The sequence below is a fragment of the Salvia miltiorrhiza genome, chromosome 2, assembly GCF_028751815.1.
Source record: "Salvia miltiorrhiza cultivar Shanhuang (shh) chromosome 2, IMPLAD_Smil_shh, whole genome shotgun sequence".
In the NCBI taxonomy this organism is placed as follows: domain Eukaryota; kingdom Viridiplantae; phylum Streptophyta; class Magnoliopsida; order Lamiales; family Lamiaceae; genus Salvia; species Salvia miltiorrhiza.
The window spans coordinates 61,670,851-61,690,775 of record NC_080388.1 but is presented as its reverse complement, the minus strand read 5'-3'; the positions used below and the strand labels follow the sequence as shown (position 1 = coordinate 61,690,775).

General features: G+C 35.3%; 4 protein-coding genes across 7 annotated transcripts; 2 read left to right on the top strand and 2 right to left on the bottom strand.

The window, feature by feature from the left end:
* Positions 1 to 1,568: 1,568 nt before the first annotated feature.
* On the bottom strand, positions 1,569 to 3,968 carry LOC131010902 (annexin Gh1-like). The gene is made up of 5 exons (XM_057938604.1): positions 3,693 to 3,968; positions 2,809 to 2,954; positions 2,447 to 2,665; positions 2,146 to 2,358; positions 1,569 to 2,029 (listed from the first exon to the last, which is right to left on the bottom strand). Exons 1-5 carry the CDS (start codon positions 3,766 to 3,768, stop codon positions 1,733 to 1,735), a joined length of 951 nt encoding a protein of 316 aa, XP_057794587.1. The 5' UTR covers positions 3,769 to 3,968; the 3' UTR covers positions 1,569 to 1,732.
* A 4,287-nt stretch (positions 3,969 to 8,255) lies between these two features.
* LOC131010923 (uncharacterized) lies at positions 8,256 to 9,182 on the top strand. 2 transcript variants are annotated; one of them, XM_057938633.1, is made up of 2 exons: positions 8,256 to 8,609; positions 8,869 to 9,182. In XM_057938633.1, the coding sequence occupies exons 1-2, from the start codon at positions 8,469 to 8,471 to the stop codon at positions 9,010 to 9,012; spliced, it is 285 nt and encodes a 94-aa protein (XP_057794616.1). In that variant the 5' UTR covers positions 8,256 to 8,468; the 3' UTR covers positions 9,013 to 9,182. The 2 variants fall into 2 exon arrangements, with proteins under 2 accessions (XP_057794616.1, XP_057794615.1); XM_057938632.1 differs by having other exon boundaries at positions 8,274 to 8,657.
* Positions 9,183 to 10,776: 1,594 nt separating this feature from the next.
* Positions 10,777 to 15,535, top strand: LOC131010882 (uncharacterized). 2 transcript variants are annotated; one of them, XM_057938578.1, is made up of 8 exons: positions 10,777 to 11,298; positions 11,786 to 11,926; positions 12,041 to 12,268; positions 13,016 to 13,223; positions 13,485 to 13,621; positions 14,619 to 14,699; positions 14,868 to 14,934; positions 15,049 to 15,535. In XM_057938578.1, exons 1-8 carry the CDS (start codon positions 10,991 to 10,993, stop codon positions 15,346 to 15,348), a joined length of 1,470 nt encoding a protein of 489 aa, XP_057794561.1. In that variant the 5' UTR covers positions 10,777 to 10,990; the 3' UTR covers positions 15,349 to 15,535. The 2 variants fall into 2 exon arrangements, with proteins under 2 accessions (XP_057794561.1, XP_057794562.1); XM_057938579.1 differs by lacking the exon at positions 10,777 to 11,298 and having other exon boundaries at positions 11,790 to 11,926; positions 12,008 to 12,268.
* Positions 15,536 to 15,824: 289 nt separating this feature from the next.
* Positions 15,825 to 19,910, bottom strand: LOC131010884 (protein DETOXIFICATION 27-like). 2 transcript variants are annotated; one of them, XM_057938580.1, is made up of 7 exons: positions 19,545 to 19,910; positions 18,286 to 18,827; positions 18,117 to 18,200; positions 17,951 to 18,007; positions 17,004 to 17,242; positions 16,615 to 16,733; positions 15,825 to 16,363 (listed from the first exon to the last, which is right to left on the bottom strand). In XM_057938580.1, the coding sequence occupies exons 1-7, from the start codon at positions 19,782 to 19,784 to the stop codon at positions 16,193 to 16,195; spliced, it is 1,452 nt and encodes a 483-aa protein (XP_057794563.1). In that variant the 5' UTR covers positions 19,785 to 19,910; the 3' UTR covers positions 15,825 to 16,192. The 2 variants fall into 2 exon arrangements, with proteins under 2 accessions (XP_057794563.1, XP_057794564.1); XM_057938581.1 differs by having other exon boundaries at positions 18,286 to 18,823; positions 19,545 to 19,863.
* Between the last annotated feature and the right edge of the window lie 15 nt (positions 19,911 to 19,925).

The following is a 19,925-nucleotide window of genomic DNA, read 5'->3' as shown; positions in this document are numbered from 1 at the left end:
TTCATGGTGGCCGGAAATCGAAAGAGTCGGTGGTTAGAGTTTGGGGAGGAAGCTAGGGTTCAGGTGGCGACTCATTTTCCCTCACTGTAGCGGCGACCCTTTTCCCCTCACTGCGGCGGTGACTCCTTTCCCCTCTCGCCGTCGTCGTTGTTTCCAGGAGGTGGTTTGGCAGCGGCCCTGGATTGGGGTTTGAGGGTGGTGGTGCTCCTGAATTTGGTCATTTGGATCATGTTTTTGATTATTGCAATTTTCTTTTTCTTTTCGTTTTCTTGTTCTGGTTTGGGAAAGTACAAAAGGGATGCGGATTCCATTCAAAGAGAGGGGAAGAATTTGGGGGTGGTTCGCCGGCCGCCGGAGAGTTGCCGGCAGATTTGTGGTGTGTTGTTGGGTGATTTGCTAATTAAGCAATTAAGATAAACAAAAAGTTATTTAAAAATATAAACCACTCAATTAAAACATAACACTCAATTTCTTAATCTCCGTGCCGAAAAGAATGTGGCCAACAATATTGGGACGGGGGAGTAGTTTAGTTTGGATGAAAGTATCTTTATTGGTAAAGCTAAAAGTCGACTGTTCCAAATTCTTGAAAAGAGACATTACTCACAATATTCGATTTACGAGGTAAATGTTGTCTTCATATCTTAATTTAAATGAAACAATAAACTATGGCGTAGCATTGTGAATTTGTGATCATCCACAAATTAATTTAATAGAAATTTATTTATTTATTTAATTTATTTATTAATATAAAAATAGGATTTTATTATTTTATCATATTCTCTAATTGTACTTATTATTTATTTATTTTTTTCCATTTTTTATTTTTATTTTACATTTTAATAAAAATAAAAAAAAGTTACAAAAAAATAACTACGTTTACAGTATAGAGAATGCAATAAAATAACTAAACCATAGCGTCACTCTTTGTTTAAGCTGCTGACAATATGGGTGCAATAAATTAATTTACTTCACTTAATTTGAATCCCTTACAGTTTGTCAGAATATATTGTTGCACGTATTTTGCGACTGAGATAAGGTGGAATAGTTTGTCAGAAACTTAACCAATAGTTCATTTTCTGGAGTAAATATATGAGTATCTTTATCGATCATCCATCCAAACTCCAAAGTAGAGAAATACTACAGTTTTTTTTTTTTTCCAAAATAAACTGTATATGGATTTCATAGAACACTCGCAAATTAATGGAGTACAATTGGTATTAAATTCACGTCAGTATTCTTCTTTTTCATCTTATGTCTCATAAATTGTTATCGGATCATTAATTCTATTAACTTACAAATTACATAAAAACTGAAGCCCCATATTCTAATTAATTAATCGAATGAAAAAGAAAAATACTCCACTAAACATCAGCTGTGCTTACAAATGGTGAACAACATATCCCCCTAAAGTTTCAGATCCCTCCTTTACCAAATAAAAGAAGTGTAAGTCAAAATCTCATATTTGTCACTCATCATTTTTAAGTAATGTTTTGATAATGATGGACTTCATAGGAAGTAGTATTAGAAATAAAATGAGATTGGACAGAGCTAACCGAGAGAGTAGAAAATTTCGTAATCACACAATATTATTCAGCTCAAAACAACAAAAACAGCACAGCAGAAACATGGGAGACTAGAACAAGATACACAAGTTCAAAGAAGCTTTTTATTACCAGAGGCGTACTGTCATAGACATCAGCCCAAACCTCAAAATACTCGTATATCCCAAGTATCATTCTTCCACATGTCCGATGAGGGTCAGCAGCATCTTCTCATAGTCACCATGGGTGTCCTTGCAGATGGCTTTGTCGAGGGGCACGCTGTTCCGTTTCACATAAAGATCCTTGATGGTCTTCATGTCCACCTCCGCCCTCGTCACGACGACTCTGGTCAGGGCCCCCTCGTCCGTACCCAGCTTGTTGATTGCAAGGCGGAGCACCTTCTCGAAGTACTTCTCGGGGAAGACCAAACACTTCACAGTGGCCCTCACGAGTGCCAGGAACTCATCTTTGGGGTCAGCTTTCAGGTCCTGCCCACACACAAACAACCTCAAGAACACACACTTGCATAATAATCATGAATTACATATTTAGGAAATGCAATATTGAGTTAAACAAGAATGATCTTGCTTGAGATCCTGATAACCTTGTTTATCTCGTTGCCAAACTCGTTTTTGTATTGGTTGAGCGTTGCATTGATCTGTGCCTTGCTTCTTGTGGTCAAGATTCTTATGACGTCGTCACAGCTGTACTCCTTTGCAGCGATCTTCTCGTGTAGAATCTTGGCTTCTGATTTAGCAAGATGGAGGTTAACGTCGTCTCCACTGTAACGATATGAACTCACCAATGGAACCAAAAGCTGAAATTTTTCAACATCTTAGTCAAAATGGCACCCCACAACGCTCCCCGTTACTAAGTTATGAGATTATCAATTCAGTAGATTTCACCTTGCGGAAGTCTCCGGTCGTGTGATAAGCAACGTCCTCCTCGAGAGATTTCTTGAAACGAGCATGATAGGCTTCCCTTGCAAGAATCATTTCCTTTGGAGACCTTGTGCAAGCAATCTCTACGAGGATTTGATTGCTCGCTGTCCACTTCTTCGTGGCTTCGTTAGCTAAGTATGCATCACGCTCTGGAGGGTCCAGTGCCATCACCAACACAACTCTCTGGACTCGTGAAAATAGAAATGTATATCAGATTACTTGTTGCTATTGAACAATGTTAAGCTGTTTATACACTTGATCAACCGAAATCTCTAACAAAAATCAATCAGAAATCGACACAGAAATGAAAAATGCTCGACTCAAACCTCAAAGTCACTCGAGAGCTCCTTGTCCAAGGCTTTGAGCAGATCTTCACCATAAGTTTCGGCATAGCAATGTCTGATCAGCTTCCGCTGGCTGGCATTTCGACGGCCCAAAATCGATATGATCAAGTCCTCGTTGGTTCCCCATCCTTCATGTGCGTTCCACAACATACAGATTACAAGAAAAGTTAGCATGATTAATCAAAAAACTTTGCACTCAAACATAAAACGAAGATCAAACACGAATGCTCGAGGAAACCAAACAAGTCGAAAAGATCAACAAACGACCACACAAAACAACGTTAGATCTTCCTTCCAGTTGAGGTCTACACAAATAATTGACAAACTTTGCACTTACTAGAAACGAAGATCAAAGACGAATGCAAGATAATGCACGAGGAAACATAACAAAATCGAAAGATCAACATACGATCACACAAAACAACGTTAGATCTATCACAATCTTCCTTCCAATTGAGGTCTAAACAAAAACTTTCATCAATGATCAGCCTATAAAATCGGGCGAATGATCTACCAATCGAGACCTACGAAGCTCTCCTCACCGATCAGCCAATAAGATCGGTCAAGCATCAAATAAACTCTCAAGATCTATCAGAATCAAATGCATTTCTACACTTTTCCCGTTCTCTCTTCTCCATCAAAATGTAAGATCAAACAATTCTAGATTTAACCAGCGATCATCGCTGATCGCCAGCTGATCAACTCTCACATATTTCTCAATCTCAAATAGATCATCGTAGATCAAAGCAATATTACACGAAGCACAAAATTACACATCGAGTTGGATTCAAGCAGGAGAAAAACAAACAATGAATCATCCAATCTAAGAACAGAGAAAGCCTCTAGCAATGTTGATGGAGTCAAACCTGAGAATGCCTTGTGCAGCTGCTCACAGTCTTCGGCAACAGGGGGGACTTGAGATGGAACGCAGAGAGTAGACATGTTTGGGAGTGAGAGTGAATTTTTGGCTTGTCCGAAGACAGAGAAAGCGCGTCGGTTTATATAATTCTTGCTTTTGCCTTTTTTGTAACAAGAATAGCAAAGGATCCTTGGGATTCGATAAAGAAAGTAATCTTCCACATCCGAATTAGCGTCCTAGTGGGCAATAATTTATACTTCATTCTTCCTATTACAAATGTCTCACTTTTTATAATGAAACGTTTCATTACAAATATTCATTTTTTTTAATAATATATATTCTCTCTGTATACTTAATATTTAAATAATTTTCACTAATTCATTTTATCTATTTTTTACGCATTTCTTAATTTTTGTATCCAAAAGTAATGAGACATTTGTAATAGGATGAATGAATTTGTACTACTCCCTCCGTTCCATAAGAGTGTGCCTTTATTTCTATTTGGGGACGTCCCACAAGAGTGTGCCTTTATTACTTGTTAAATGACAAAGGGAGTAGTAAAAACAACTTTTATGGTGAAGAAAATCGCAATCGTTGGATGCGCTTATTGGGTAGTTTTGTTCTTAATGGTGCGTTTATTTTGATGAAAAAGGAAAGAAAAAATATATTTATCACTCATTTTTCATTATTTTCATATGTTTACTATAATGAAAAATTTTCTTCGAATAGTGCGGAATATTTTCTCAAGCTGTTTATTTTCTCTCATTTTCTCCACAATGTTAATATTATCCTATGGTAGGGGTGTAAAAATATTTTTCAATATTTTCTAATTTTTTATGATAAAAAAGAGAAAAAAAAATATTTTCTTAATTTTTTGTATCTATCATTTTTCCAATGAAAATTTTACAACCAAATTAAATGTACCCTTAGTAAAAAATCAATTTCAATATTGAATAATGCCTTGTTTTAATGGGTTGTGTTTGAATTTGTACTATGTAAGTGGGAAGTTCTTCCAATTTTTAGTAATTGGTACATTCACCCTTTATAGAAGGTATTACGGATAATCAAATACTCCCTCCGTCCCTGAAATAAGTTCATCTTTTTCCATTTTGGGACGTCCCTCAAATAAGTTCCTCTTTCTTTCTTTCTATTTTTGGACAACTACCCCACCACTAATAATACTTTATTTATTCTTACTTTTCACCTTTTCACCACTCCCAATACTAATTATAACATATTTTTTTTTCCACTATCAATACACTTTACCATTTTCCTTAAAACCCGTGCCGTCCCCAAAGAGGAACTTATTTTGGGGACGGATGGAGTATATATATATATATATATATATATATATATATATATATATAGGGAGAGGTTCAAGAAAGAACCATAAATAAAAAAAGAACGGAGAACCATTTTCAGCCATTCGATCATCAAGATCTATGGTGGATGTATCATCTTGGTGGATGAATGCAGATCCTGGGTTCGAATCCTGAAGGAAGCAATTTTTTTTTTTGAATGCATTAATTTTAACAGCGAATGCATTAATTTTTACAGTGAATGCATTAGTGAGATCTAGGGCACGATCTGGTGCGTTTATTTTATCAATCCTATGTATGATATTGTATCTGGAGGGTGATTTTTTTTTCGCAGGGTTCGAATCCTGGAGGGAGCATAATATTTTAAATTTTGTTATTCATCAGTATATACTGCATTGTTCATCAATATATACGGCCATGTTCACCAGTATATATGTCTTATTCATTACGAATTTTTTAAATTTTATTTTTCATCAGTATATACATCTTGTTCATTAGATATACGTTTTGTTCATTAGTATTATATGTCTTATTCATTGTGCTCATGTTACACGAAAAATAGGGGGTCTCACTGGAGCGCGCCCCTATATATATATATATATATATATATATATATATATATATATATATATATATATATATAGGAGAAGGCTAAAATAAGAACGCTTCTTAAAATATAAATTATGAATCATTTTCAGCCCTTAGATCATCAAGATATACGGTTGATTCATCACCTTGTTGGATAAATTCATGGTCCTGAGTTCGAATCCCAAAGGTAGCAAAAAATTATTTTTCGCAATTCATGCATTTATACAGTTTATTCATGCGTGTTATACATAAAATTCATGCATTTTTGCTGGTTCGTAATTCTTAAAATAAGGGTGGTTTATTGAATATTCGCCCCCTATATATATATATATATATTGACTTGGGGTATTATTCAAATTTATATATAAACTTTCAGCTATCTTTTATAATTATCTATTCAAAATTCGTTTCGGTTTAAATAAGCTCTCAATCGTTGTGGTTTGTTGAAATAAGTAATTTTTAAAATTCACATTCAATATAAACTATGTTATTCAAGTTTGTACTATGTCAATGATAATATCCTTGAACATTAAGTTGGACAGTTTAACTATTGATGGGCTTAGCCTTTTGTTAGTAGTTTAAATGTGAGTTTAGTTGAACATTAAATGCTGTTGAAATTTGATATAGAAAACTATAGGAGTCTATTTCCCTCATCTCTTTTTGCTCTTCCATAGTTTCATCACGAAACAATGAGATTTCCCTATCACTGAAAATAAAAGGTGTCAACTTTATTATGATTTTCTACAATATGGATAAAGTCATAATGTGATGATCTGTTTCAATATAAATAATCTAAGTGGTTGGGTGATTGTTGCTGGAATTAATTAGTGTATGATTTATAATAAAATTAAGAACATGGGGGCCCTCTTTATTTTCAAATTGCACGTGGCGTGAAAAAGTGCGCGCCACATTCTTGATTGAATCCATCCACATGAAAACGAGGGAGGTTGGATGCTACAGCTACAGCCTGCACTGAAACCCCCTCCAAGATGACGACGCATGTCACACTATTTTGAATTCAATAAATATATGCAGTCAGACGGTGGCCACCTACACACTAGTACAATAAAAAAAAATCTTGATTTATTTAATTTATTTTTTAAAATAAAAATAGAATTTAGTTATTTTACTATATTCTCTACATTGTAGTTATTTTTCAATAATTATTTTTTATTTTTTATTTATTTTTTAATAAAAATAAAAAAGTTACAAAAAAATTACAAAAGAAATAATTACAACGTAGAGAATATAATAAAATAACTAAATCTTATTTTTATTTTAAAAAATAAATTAAATAAATTAAATTATTTTTTAATTAGATAAATTGTGGGTGACCACAATGTGGCTGTTTAGCATTACTCTTTTGAGTTCTATTTTGTTGGGTCTTAATTTTAAAAAATGTTTTTATTTTTCTTTTGACTGGTCCGGCGTAGTAATGAGACTTTCAATTCACATTTCTGTGCGAGTGGAGTTTGCAATTTTTATTAGTTGAACCTCTAATTGATTCATCTATGCTCCTCCGAGACTATTAATAAATTAATTATTGTATTGATTTGATTTGATTTGATTTATTATAATGATTCATATGAAATAGTTTTATTTTTTTAAATTTAAATTAAATAATAAAAATCACACAGCTCTTGCTCCCATTCGTGCTAGAATTTTAGCGACCCTCGAGGTCCGTGTAACACCCTAATCTACTTAAAGTGTCAAATATGAATTTGAAAACATTTTAATGTGGAAAATCATAAAGTAAATAATTTTGCTCACTTTAAAATAAATTTCAAAATAAATAAACTAATAAATAAAATACTCAAATAAAACTTGAATTTTAAAAGTTTCAAGACATGGCATAAACATAAAGTACTAAAATTATAACTTGAAAAGTTGGACATGATATGCAAATAGTTTAGGATCCAAGACTTATGCTATACCAAAAATATTGGATGCTAAACTAAGTTCAAAAGAACATGGTTTGAGATGCAAGACTTATACTATACAAAATATTAGATACTACGTTAAGTTAAAAAGGCATCATTTTTCAAAATATAACTTGATACACCCATTCGACCATCCACGGCATCTCCAACTTCAATTTCCTGAAAAATGTTAAATATTGGGGTGAGCATACAAAGTATACTCAATGTAGGATATCATGCAATTGTCCAAGTTAATATAACGGTAACACATACAGTCATTTCATATATAACTTCAATTCGCATTGGGACATCCCAAGGACTATTAAAGTCCTGGATCCTATTTACGGATCCCTGGCGAAACCTCAACATAAACCTCAATAGTGAACTTTAACTTCCTCATAATAACTTTAATAATTGCAACAAATTCAACATAATTTCAGAATATAAACAATTTATACTCATCCCCATGATTTTTTTTTAAAACACCTTTACCTCAAAGTCGGAGCGCGTGACGATCGAATGGCTTTAATGCAAATGATTTTTAATAAATCGGATAAATCGAATGGCTTTAATGCAAATGATTTTTAATTTATATGCACAATTCAAAAGTTTCAGGGTATTTTTGATAAATCGGATATACTTCAGGGATTTTTATGATATTTACCCTTGAAATAAATATAAAATGTAAATTTGATTAAATTAAAATATGAGTATATCTCTTGTAACTCTAGTCATATCCACGGTGCCCACAAAGGCCACAGCACCACACATGATTTTCTCATCCCCAATTACTAATACAAAATCCTTTTTGATGAAAAATACAAAATCTTTTTAGAAAAAAGGTCAAATGTAATTTGTAGCTTGACCGTATTTAACCCGTTCAAAAATCAAACCACCCCATCTTTTCCCTCGCAGTCGCAGCCTCGCTCCACTTCAAAACTTAAGAGAGAGAGAGTAATGATGGAGAAGATTAGTGAGGATCTGCAATCGGAGAAGCTGAAGTCACAGACTGCAATTCGTTGCGCGAAAGCTGCGATGCTGCTGTCTTCCCTCAAAAACGCCACAAAAGCTTTAACCACCGATGTTCCCCAACTCCAGGTCTATTGCACACACACAGACAACAAACTATATGCGTTCCAAGTTCAAGTTAGTGCATTTGGATTTATGAAGATTATTCTGAATCAAAATCTATTGAAATTCATTTACAAAACAATTTGCTAGCTGTTAGTTTATGAATCTAGTTTGTTTGTGTTTGGATTTGATGCGAAATGGGTTATATCTCCACCAACACTTACGAAAAAAGCAGTTTTACCACCGGAGTGGAAATCGGTGCTCATTGAGAAGTTGTTGATTTCAGGATGAATTGAAGATTGAGAAGTTGATGTTCGAGTTGGCGAAGGAGAAGCAGAAGCTGAAGAAGTTGAGGAATTGGATCCGAATTTCAATACTCTTTTACTTTATAGTTCTGTTCATCTATCCAATCTTCCTCATTTTCCTCTGACTTTTGCATCCTGAAATTGCTGTGTTTTCACGCAATTTCTGCACAATCTCATTACTAGTTCTCGATTAATTAGGTTTATGAAGTTGTAACTCGTATTGATTTCGACGGTAGTGATGAACTGATGATGACCGTTCAATCTCTGAACTGGTGAGTGTTTTTCGTTGCGTTCCCTTCCCCTCTTTCCGTTGATTATTCTTGCAATAATTTTTTGCACAAGTAATATTCTTGCTTTGATTGTTTATCGGAACCAGCAGTGAATTAATTCGATTACATGAATTTGGTTGATTGTAGACGAAATTAGAAAAATAAGTAGAAATAAAGAGCTTAAACTTTGTAGCCAACTAACACCAACCCTATGTTTCCTGATCCATTTAACTATACCTATTTGTTGTTGGGCTGTGTTGAGGCCCTGAACAAATAATCAATTTTTATAGTTGGACAACCAACAAGCTTCATAAGTTACTCTTCCAATTTCTTGTAATTTACATTTTATTGCTAATTATAATTTTTAGGTACACAAGCTCATATCCAATGCTATATTTACAATTGTGTGGGTATTTTATTGTGTTTGGATTATAAAATTGGTGAAGGTTCTACAAAAATCAAAATCCTAGACAGTTCGAGTGATTCTTCAATAATAAAATAATTTTGCACAAAAAACTTGTATCATATGTCAATACCAGTCAAATTCTATATCCAATAAATTATTTACATTTTAATTGATGTTGACACAACTGTCATAATTTTGGCCACCTTGAATTTTCAGGTGACCATGAATCAGTTGATATGATTGTTCACAAAATTAAATTTAATTAAGAATATACTTCCTTCGTTCTACGAATTTTGACACGTTTAGTTTTGGCACGTGAATTAAAGAATTGTAGATTAGTATTTTAAGTGTGCAGATAATAAAGTATAAAAGTGATAAAGTAGGAAAGATAAGGTAATAATTATTACTTTATTTAAAAATGTGTCAAGATTCGTGGGACGGCCCCAAAAATAAATACGTGTCAAAATTTATGAGACGAATGGAGTAATAACTAACATGCATAAGCATAATCTTTATAATATAACAAATCAAAATTTGACCAAAGTCTAACAATTTACAAGCTATTATCTCTTAGTACTCGTGAGCATTTTGATAGTGACTGATTCCAAATTTTAGGTGTTGTAATTTTGATTTTTGAGACTAGAAAAAGAAAAGGTTTTAATTTTATTGGGAAGGAGAATAATACTTCTTTTCTTTTTGCAAGCTACAGAGTTTTAGTGCCTCGCGGTAGCAGCCAACCTAATGTCGTAGCCAAAATAAATGGTCCAAAATTCATATTTAGCATCTATCATAGTTTTGACATATTGTGGAAAGGTAACATCACAATTCACAACGAAGATTAGTTCTAAATACTAGTATCCACGAATCATCTTATTTTTAGATAAAGGAGGAATCTTTAATAATTCTAATAGTATTTTCCAATTAATTAATTTGAAAATTTGTCAAATCTGTTTTGCTCAAGTGATAAAGTAGAGACACAACAAGTCTCATCGAATGTGAATTATTATTTTTATTTGTTGGGATATTTAATCTAGTAATTTATAATATCAATTTTATTTATATCTCAATATTTTTTAATAATTTGATTATTCTTCAAGTTGATTCTAAACAAATAAGCATCTCAATGAAATTTATCTTTCTTAATTTGATTAGACATAAAAATTTTAGCATGAAAAGTTTCTAGATATGCCGTGCACTCTTTACTCAATACTATTATGTTCTAAAAAATTAATTAAAAAAGTTTTTTTTTTTTTTTGAGACGAAAAAAGTTATTATTATTTTTTTCTTCATAAAAGCTAAAATCATATAAACCCTAAGCAGTTTTTTTTTTAATTTAATATAACGATCAACTGCCTAATCTACGTGTGACCCCCTCACTCGCCTTTCGATATTACCAATCTCTCTCTCTCTAACACTCCGGCGCCGAAGATGGTGGATTCCGGTGACGGAGGAGGGGAATACAGCTCACCCGATGCGGTGGCGGATTGCACGTGTGGGTCCAACGATTGCGCCGAGTGCAGTAGGCGGCGATCGTCGAGCTCGAGCCTGCCATCATCTTCGTCGTCGTGCTCTCTGCTGAGCTTCGATTCCTATCCGGTTCAGGACTACGATAAGTCGTGGAGAGTCTACACAGCTTCCGTTAAAGGCTTCGCTATCGGCGCAGGACTCAAAGGCGGACTCGCCATTTTCGCTCTACTCACTCGGCTCCGCCGCCGGCAATTGCTCCCCTCATCTAGGTAAGTGTTTTCGAGCTTTGCTTTGCTTATTGATTGAATTAGTCTCTCGATTTGGAGAGATCTGATTTTGTGTTGTGGCTTTATTATTATATTCAGCTTACACTAGTGGCGTTTGAGTTTTATTTGCCTAGTTGCATTAACGTCTATTTTCCAAAAATTAGGTTATAATTAAAGTTCTGGAACATGAAGTAACGAAGTTGTTGCAATATATCTATCTTTACGAGCTGCTAGGTTGTAATTTTGGTGAGATATCAATTTTATAAAGGTGACCGAAATTTATGCATGGCACTGTTAAGGCTGAAATTTCATGAAATTATAGTTTGTGTTTTCCTTGCAGGTGTAAAAAAAAGGATTAATGTCTGAATTAAAAAGCTAATACACATACTATATGCCTTTTTGTTTGTTAGTAGAGTTAATGTTTTGTATATGAAGTAACTGAGGAACTTACTTATTAACCAACATTTTGTGAATATGGTTTTCTTTTCAGGAAAGTAGAAATGACTTCAGCTAGTGCAGATTTGATCATGGCTTTGAAAGAGACATTAAGATACGGACTGTTTCTTGGTACATTTGCAGGAACATTTGTATCTGTGGATGAAATTATTGCTGCTATGGGTGGTCACAGAAGGCATGGTTTTTAATCTTCATTACATTTCCATTTAAATATTATATTTGCTACTTAATAAGTAGGAAATGTGTGCCAATTCAGCATTTTGGTTGTTGGAATTTCCTAATTATTTAGGACGGCAAAGTGGAGGGCTTTGCTGGCAGGTGCAGTAGCAGGGCCATCGATGCTGCTTACTGGGTTGAATACACAACATACAAGCTTGGCAATTTACATCCTAATGCGTGCCACTGTTTTGGCTTCACGATGTGGGATAAAAAGCAAGAGATTTGGTCGTATATGTAAGCCTCTTACATGGGCACATGGAGATATTTTCCTTATGTGTCTCTCTTCTTCCCAGATTCTGTAAGGCCCTATTTCCTACCCAAAATTTTTGTTCTAGGTCAAGTTTTTAGTACTGCATATATATTTATATATTATACATGTTCCATCATTCACCATTTTCTTAATTGTTCTGGAAAAAGTGGGTCAAAATCAATTAGCTGGTAAAGCTATAGGTGTCTGCGAATGGTATATGCTGCCTATATTGGCATGTTACTCTTGGAGCATTGACATGCAAAGTTGGTTTGTTAGATTGTTCGAGGTTGCTAGTGAAAGTCAGAGGTGAAGGGGGTATGATGAGCATATATGTACTCTTTTAATGCAGAGTTCATTGGGTTCAATAATTCTGAAAAACCTTCGCCATAGTACATGTGTAAGTTCAACCTAAAAAAAAAAGAGCCGAGAAGTTTAAAATTGAAGTAGAAGCATTTATGGAAAACCTGTTTTGATCAAATCATGGAGTTTAAGACATGTACTATATTTGTGGTTATATTATGCCTTACTTCTAGACCTGTTGTGTATGACAATCTGAAAGGCTTTTCGACTTTTTCATGGTGATCCTCACATAAGGAACCAAAAGGTTTTTATTCTAATTGGTCTGCCAAGTCAATTTTGATTCTCTGAACAACCTACAGGTTTTCAATCTGGATATTTTCAATTCATATATGTAGAAGACTCATCACAGGATATGATCTGATGTCCTGTAGTATATAAGTTAGTTCATTTTCCTATGAATATATAACAATGTAATATGGGGGTATTCTTTTTCAGGTCAGCTTATATTCTGAAGCAAGATAGTTTGCCCCAATCTTATAAATCGTTTCTGAATAAGCATGGGGCAAAGGCACCTGTCATCCTGAATGGTGTTAGAGACATTGCATGTGGTCTACCATTCACAAATTTGGATGCAATAGAGAAATTCTACAAGTCCAATGGTGTTGATGTCAAACTAGATCCGCAAATGAAAATACCTTGCTCGGTAGGTCAAACTACCCTAATTAAGTAAACACCTTTTTCTGGGATTCTCCACACACACACACATCCATTCATTTCTGTAACTCTTGCCAACCTAGTCTACTCTTGAAAAGCGTCCATAATCACAGGCAATGTACAGTATTTGCTGAGAGTGTCCCCGTGAGAAATGACTTTTGCATGTTTGGACCAAAACATGGCCATACTTCCTTGCTATTACTTGTTCATTTCCTTTATTGATCTGTAAAAATATATATGCTTTCTTCAGATTATCCATGCCAACCAAGCATGTGGATCACATTTCTTTTCCTTTCTTCTTCAAGCCTATAAAAGAGCAGTACCAGTTTATCTCCCAGTCTATCTGATACCTGCCCTGATTGTGCATCGTCAAGGTCTCCTGAAAAGGTAATTCTTGTTGTTGTTATTAACTCCTCTTTTATAAATGATTTATGTGCAACTAGAATAGCAGAGTTAGATTCAGTCAATGTAGGAATGTCTCCTGTGAGTCCCTGTTTGTTCAAGTAGTCCTCAATAATAGAAAACACGCATGCTCCATTAATTAGTTAACTAAACAGCTTGCACTAGGTTCATCTAAAATAATAAAATTAACATAGAATTGTTCCCTTGTGATGGTTTGATGAAGCTTGCCATTATAATACATGCTCTGATTGCCCAACAAAGGAATCATATAATGTACCATCTTATTTTAGCCTTGGAAAATTTTTGTAACCTTCTTTCTTCTGTTTCCTTCCTCCTTGCAAGTTAATTTATGTTCATCCTCCAAACAGCTCAATTTCAAATCCCTTTCATGGAAGCCATGTTCTCCATTGGACTATACACGGAGGCAAATTTTCATATTAGCTGAACTAACTAGTCACCTAACTATTTACCTGAGAACTTGATAATAGGTTTGCTACATTATAGTATATTAGGGTGTGTTCTCTATGATGGATAAATTTATCATGGAAAAAGGAGGGATAACAAAAATTTATGCCTTTAAATTTTTTGGAGGGATAATATTATCCTTCCTTGAAGTGAAAAGAAGGAATGAAAAAATGGTGAACTTCTCTTTTGTAGAAAATTTGGGAAAAGAAAGGAGGCATTTAAAGGCATAAATTTTTGTTATCCCTCTTTTTTCCATGATAAATTTATCCATAAAAGAGAACACACCCTTAATATTTGCAATTGGATTATCTATTTTCCTCCACTTCGTATTTCTGCATGATGTATCATGAAGTTACCTGGTTCGTGATGTGGGTTTACTGGTGTAACTAATGCCTTTGCTACTCTACCATCATTTTCATATTTCTTACTAACTTCTTCAATTTGTTGATATTCTGTGTGAGTTTTTTAGACACTTCTGTGAACTATTGCTGATACATCTATGATTAAATATTTTCAGACCTCACACGATTTTATGGAAAGGTCTTCTTGGTACTGCCAGGTCAAGCTTGTTTCTCTCAATGTACTGTTCATCTGCATGGTAAGAGATGAATTTAAATATCATAATTTGAGGTCCACTGTTTTCAGACAAATGCCAATTTCAATTATATAAAACTTTTCATTGGATAATCCCCTCTTTGTTTTTATTTTTATTTTATTACTTTTGTTGCTATAATCTTGATTATTGTGTGAAATTATCTCCACTCAGGATATGGACGTGCATCCTGTTTAGGATCTTGAAGAGATGTAACATTCCCATGGTGGCGATGGGGACGGTAAATATACTATTCTTATTCATTTCCTTGGACAAAGAAAAATCATTCGAGCAAGTAAAATTTTCGCTGTGAGAGTGAGCTTGTCTTACTTATGATGCGTTTTATTTGAAACAGTTTCCAACTGGTCTAGCTCTAGCAATTGAGAAAAAGAGCAGAAGGATCGAGATATCCCTGTACTGCCTCGCACGAGCAATCGAGAGCTTCTTCACATGCATGGCTGATGCAGGTTACTTGCCTCACTCAAAGAGTTTCAAAAGAGCCGACGTCTTGGTCTTCAGCATATCAACAGCAATTATCATGCATTGTTATGCCATGGAGAGGGACGTCTTCCGGTCCAAGTACCTCAACGTTCTAGACTGGGTGTTTGGCGTTCCTCTTCCGCCGTATGAGACGACCCCACGGAAGAAAAAGTGATGAAATTGCTGCAAACTGTAAGTTTCCAGGAAGACATTTTCATGAAATTTGTTTTGTCAAAATTCTTCCCCATTTCTGTGGGAGCAAAGCTTGTTGCATACAATGGATGCTTGTAGAGTTCATTCAAATTTTGAAGATCACTTTATAATTTATATCCTGCTGAACAATTTTCAGAGGGTTGATAAAATTATTTCCTCACTCTTCTTTACTAAATAGGTTAGGCTCACTAACAAACTTGTACTTAGGCTTCTTTTTTTTTTCTAATTAAAGAGGATCAATAATAATTCCTCATTTCCGTGACTTGAATCCCCGACCCCGCCTATTGGTATATATATTTTTAAATCTTGATATAGAAAAATTCTGCATTATAAAGTGCATAGTGTACTTTTTTGTTTGACTTGTATAAAATATGTGTATGTTTGTGCATAAATGAATGTAGGTATATCATATCAATGCTGTAGCTAAAACCATGAGACTTGGCTCCGATGATTTACCTTCAATTACAAATTCAGTAATTATCTGTGTGGCTGAAGAGTAAAAAATCACTATCAATTGACAGTGTAATACAAGTTCATGTGCAGCTTAATAGATACAGAGCGAGATATCTATCAATAAACTCTCCAAAATAACAAAATACAACCAATAACCAAAGACAGTTCTTTCTACCACCATGAGCTCCCATGCCTTTATACTTACATGTACAATTTTTTAACACGACATTTGAACAGTTGCACTTTGGCTATGCCCCCATACCGGCTTCGATGAGCCATGCCACATCAGCTCTCTGGTGACCATTTTTTTGGGGGGGTGTTGAATAAAAGATTTTGGCCAGAATTCTCAGAGTTTACTGGGCATCATTCATGAGATCCGGTGGTGGTCTTTGCCTTTTAGCAAGGGACGGAGGAGTTGATACGATGATGGAGTTTCGCCTCCTTTCCCAAGGACGCCTAACCATGATAATGGACAGTATCAACGTCTGAATAATCGTCCCACAGATCATCCCGGCCCATATGCCCTGCAAAACCATATAGATATATCATATAAGGTTGATTATTTCACAGATTCAACAAGGTATCAAGATCAAAATCGTGACACTATTTCATCATGCCAGCAGCAACAACTCTAAAGTTGCAAATGTCAAGAACATCTGCAAATGTTGCTATTCGAAATGCAAAAGAATTTGAAGAGTTCAAATGCCTTTGCTTTTCATCAGCTTTTCTTTTTTAAATGGCCTTTTCATTAGTCATCTTTGTAGAAAAGTTATACCTCTAAGCCAAAATGAAGATACCATCCCAAGAAGATCCCGAGAGGCACTCCGATGATGTAGTAGCTCCCGATGTTAACGTAGGCAACCCAGACTTGCCAACCACATCCAACAGCTACGCCTGCAAATCCAAGATTCAAAATCAAGAATGTATTCCTTTATTACATAAGTAAATTATAATTATAATAGGGAAGTCTTGATGCATGCCAATGGTTGCCATATCGTGATTTCTAGTGGCAATTGTTCTAGCTCAAAAATGTATTTCAAAAACAAAATGTGGATAGAGTAACAAAAGAATTAGTCCGTGACTAAAAGAGTCAATATTCGAGTAATTTGTCTAGAATGGTAAGAGAAAGATAATTGGATTACATATCTACATAGCTTCTCTTACCTGAAAGAATCGGTTGAATGCAGTTGAAGAGAATGGTTATTGCCAATAACAAGGCTAGTTCCTCGACCATTGAGATTACGGAGGAGCTAGATACGAAGATCATTGCAATCTTTTCCGGGAAGGCAATGATTATTACAAAGAATAGGAAACCGATCATTAGAGAGTTGAAGACAGAAACTTTAGCAGCAAGCTTTGCGGAGTTCTCGTTTCCAGCTCCAATTTCACATGCTACACGGATCCTGAGTTCATCGAGGGAGGGATATTCAATGAAGTGGAAAACCCACGTATCTTTAGCATGGGATGAATCGAAGAAAAGCAAACAAACGAAATAAATCAGTAAGCAAGAAGTGTAAGACAGTATGGTAGAGATGCAACATACAGCAAAGCTTAAAATGGAATCATATGTGGCTTCTGTCGAATCCGAAGTTATAAGGTTGAGGCAGAGATCTATGATAAAATTCACAAACCTAAGAAGTTCAATATACAAGCGTATGACTTCTTATAGTAAGATCAGTGTTACAAAAAACATTTCACCTTTTTGTAGATGAGAACATATTACTAAATTATAATTATATTTTGTAGGGTGCTAATTCAATGGAGTCCCTAGCCATTAAAATTTCATTTTCCGATAAAGCTAGACACACCTCAGGTCTGTCAATCGCTACTGTTGTCGAATGCATGAAGAAGCTAAGATCACAAACATCAATTTTTGTAGGAGCAAAATTTTCATCCTATCATGCATTGCGCGATCAGTCCATAAGACCATCTTCGCACCCTTACTGTGACCAAAGTCGAACCATCTGCGTAAGATTTGAGGTACTAAAACCAACCCCTTGACATTTATATTAGCCTGCTAACTGTCCCCCTCCCTTTACACAATTTGTATGATAGAAGCAAATGATAAAGAAATTTTAAATGCAGATTTTTCTAGACAAAAAAGAACATACCCGGTTGCTGCATATAGTCCCATCGGTATCATGGACTCCCAACCGTAGAAGCTAATGCTGTCAGACACGAAGAAGAAGTTAATACTTAATATAAGCACAAAAGCCAGCAGATCTCGACTACCTCTCAGCCTATAAAACTAGTCGAGAAGAATCATTATCCACCAACCATATGGACAAGGCATCAACAGCAACCTCTGCACCTTTAATGCTCGAGACCAGTACCAACATCCTAAAGTAAAAATTCTCCAACCTGAAAAAAAATAAGACTTTGAAGATTAAAGGTTGCTCTAGAGATTTCGATTCATGTAGGGATTGCATGGGATTTGGGAACATACGCGAGCATGACACCAGAAGCTAGAGACAGTTTAAAGAAGTCCCAGAGGTCGGTGAAAGCCTCCGTAGAGAAACCAGTCCAAGAATTAGGGCACCAACCACAGACACTATAGATAAACATCCCCACGACAGACATCCACCATGAGAAATCGAGAGTGAGGGCTATTCCCACAATGCCAACCCTCATATTATAAACGAAAACCCAACTTATTAACACATGAATAACAAGCACCGCACCACACACCCAAGCAACAACAGAAGTCTTCAACTGGCACTGCAAGAACCTCGTCAAAGTGAACTGGAACACAAAGCTCAAGTGCATAGGAATCAGCCATAATGCCACCTGACCTGCCAGCTCCGCTAATAACTCCGGCTGCCCCACGAGCTTCAGTATTGGTTCGAGAAAAATAAACAGAGGTAGAAGAGCAATCGAGCTCAGAAATAATACCACCCACGAGCGTTGCAAATATATACCCAACAGGTAGTATTGCTTTCCTCCATAGGCTTGTCCACACAGCATTTCAAGCACACTAGCCATTCCTAGCTAATAACGAGGAGGCATGCTTCAGATATCGATAATCTTAATCAATTATTTTAGACAACCAACATAACAAGAAAAACCATGCAAGAATTATTGTTGGAATGGAGTTCAATCAATTAGCTCGATAACACTTCGCAAAAGAGCAAATCTTATTAACATAAATTAAGAATCTTGCACTCAAATCTGCAGCAAGTTATAGAAATTGAGAATGGTGAACTCAAATTTGTTGCAAGTTATAGAAATTAAGATTCTTGAACTCAAATTTGCAGCAGGTTATAGAAATTAAGAATCTTGGACTCAAATTTGCTGCGAGTTGTAGAAAGTATCTTGGACACAAATTTTCTGCAAGTCATATAAATTAAGAATCTTGAACTCAAATCTGCTGCAAATTATAGAAATTAAGAATCTTGGAGTCAAATTTGCTGCAAGCTATAGGAGAAAAGGTGCAAAAACATCCCATTACCGTAAACACACACACACACACCAAAAACACTAAATTGACATTGTGTAGTAGAGCATACAGGTGTGAAATCAGACATCAAGCACATATTTTTCGCCCTTAAATAAACTGCTATTGACAGCCCAATTTTTCACCTCACTTGGCGATCTTTCCTTTTCCTTAACACAAGCATGATAATATAATTTTAACCACAAAAAGTAACATCATTGAAACAAAAAAATTAGGTGCGGCTAATGCGATAAATGGGGAGGAAGATTAACCAAGAAGCCAAAGGTGATGGAGATGATGACGGTGGTGACAATGGAGATGGCGGCGAGCTGATTTTGGCCGAGGTGGCCGGCGAGAGATTGGGTAATAATAGTGAGAGAAAACATAGCGAGCCGACAAAAGATTGAGGGAGCTGCTATTTGCCATAGCTTCTTCAACTCCACACATCCAGGCGACCGGGGGCGGCGTCTTTCGTCGCCGGAGGTTGAGGGTAGCAAGGGTTGCTTCACCATCGGCTTCTTCTTGCGATTGCGTTCACGATCATTTCAAATCTCAACTTGCACGTGTGTTACAAAAATATAAACAGAGTATTACTATCACTTTTAAGGTTCCTTTTATGCCATATTGTTGTATGGGTATTCTTTAGATGAGAA

Coding starts and splice junctions, on each gene's coding strand:
- LOC131010882 (XM_057938578.1), top strand. CDS start 10,991: ATGGTGGATTCCGGTGACGGAGGAGGGGAATACAGCTCACCCGATGCG. Junction 11,927..12,040: donor GCTATGGGTGGTCACAGAAG/GCATGGTTTTTA, acceptor CTAATTATTTAG/GACGGCAAAGTGGAGGGCTT. Junction 14,935..15,048: donor CCATGGTGGCGATGGGGACG/GTAAATATACTA, acceptor TATTTGAAACAG/TTTCCAACTGGTCTAGCTCT.
- LOC131010902 (XM_057938604.1), bottom strand. CDS start 3,768: ATGTCTACTCTCTGCGTTCCATCTCAAGTCCCCCCTGTTGCCGAAGAC. Junction 2,359..2,446: donor CGACCGGAGACTTCCGCAAG/GTGAAATCTACT, acceptor GAAAAATTTCAG/CTTTTGGTTCCATTGGTGAG. Junction 2,030..2,145: donor TTGGCAACGAGATAAACAAG/GTTATCAGGATC, acceptor GTGTGTGGGCAG/GACCTGAAAGCTGACCCCAA.
- LOC131010923 (XM_057938632.1), top strand. CDS start 8,469: ATGATGGAGAAGATTAGTGAGGATCTGCAATCGGAGAAGCTGAAGTCA. Junction 8,658..8,868: donor TATATGCGTTCCAAGTTCAA/GTTAGTGCATTT, acceptor TGTTGATTTCAG/GATGAATTGAAGATTGAGAA.
- LOC131010884 (XM_057938580.1), bottom strand. CDS start 19,784: ATGGTGAAGCAACCCTTGCTACCCTCAACCTCCGGCGACGAAAGACGC. Junction 18,008..18,116: donor GTTGATGCCTTGTCCATATG/GTTGGTGGATAA, acceptor CGTGTCTGACAG/CATTAGCTTCTACGGTTGGG. Junction 16,364..16,614: donor ATCTTCATTTTGGCTTAGAG/GTATAACTTTTC, acceptor ATGGTTTTGCAG/GGCATATGGGCCGGGATGAT.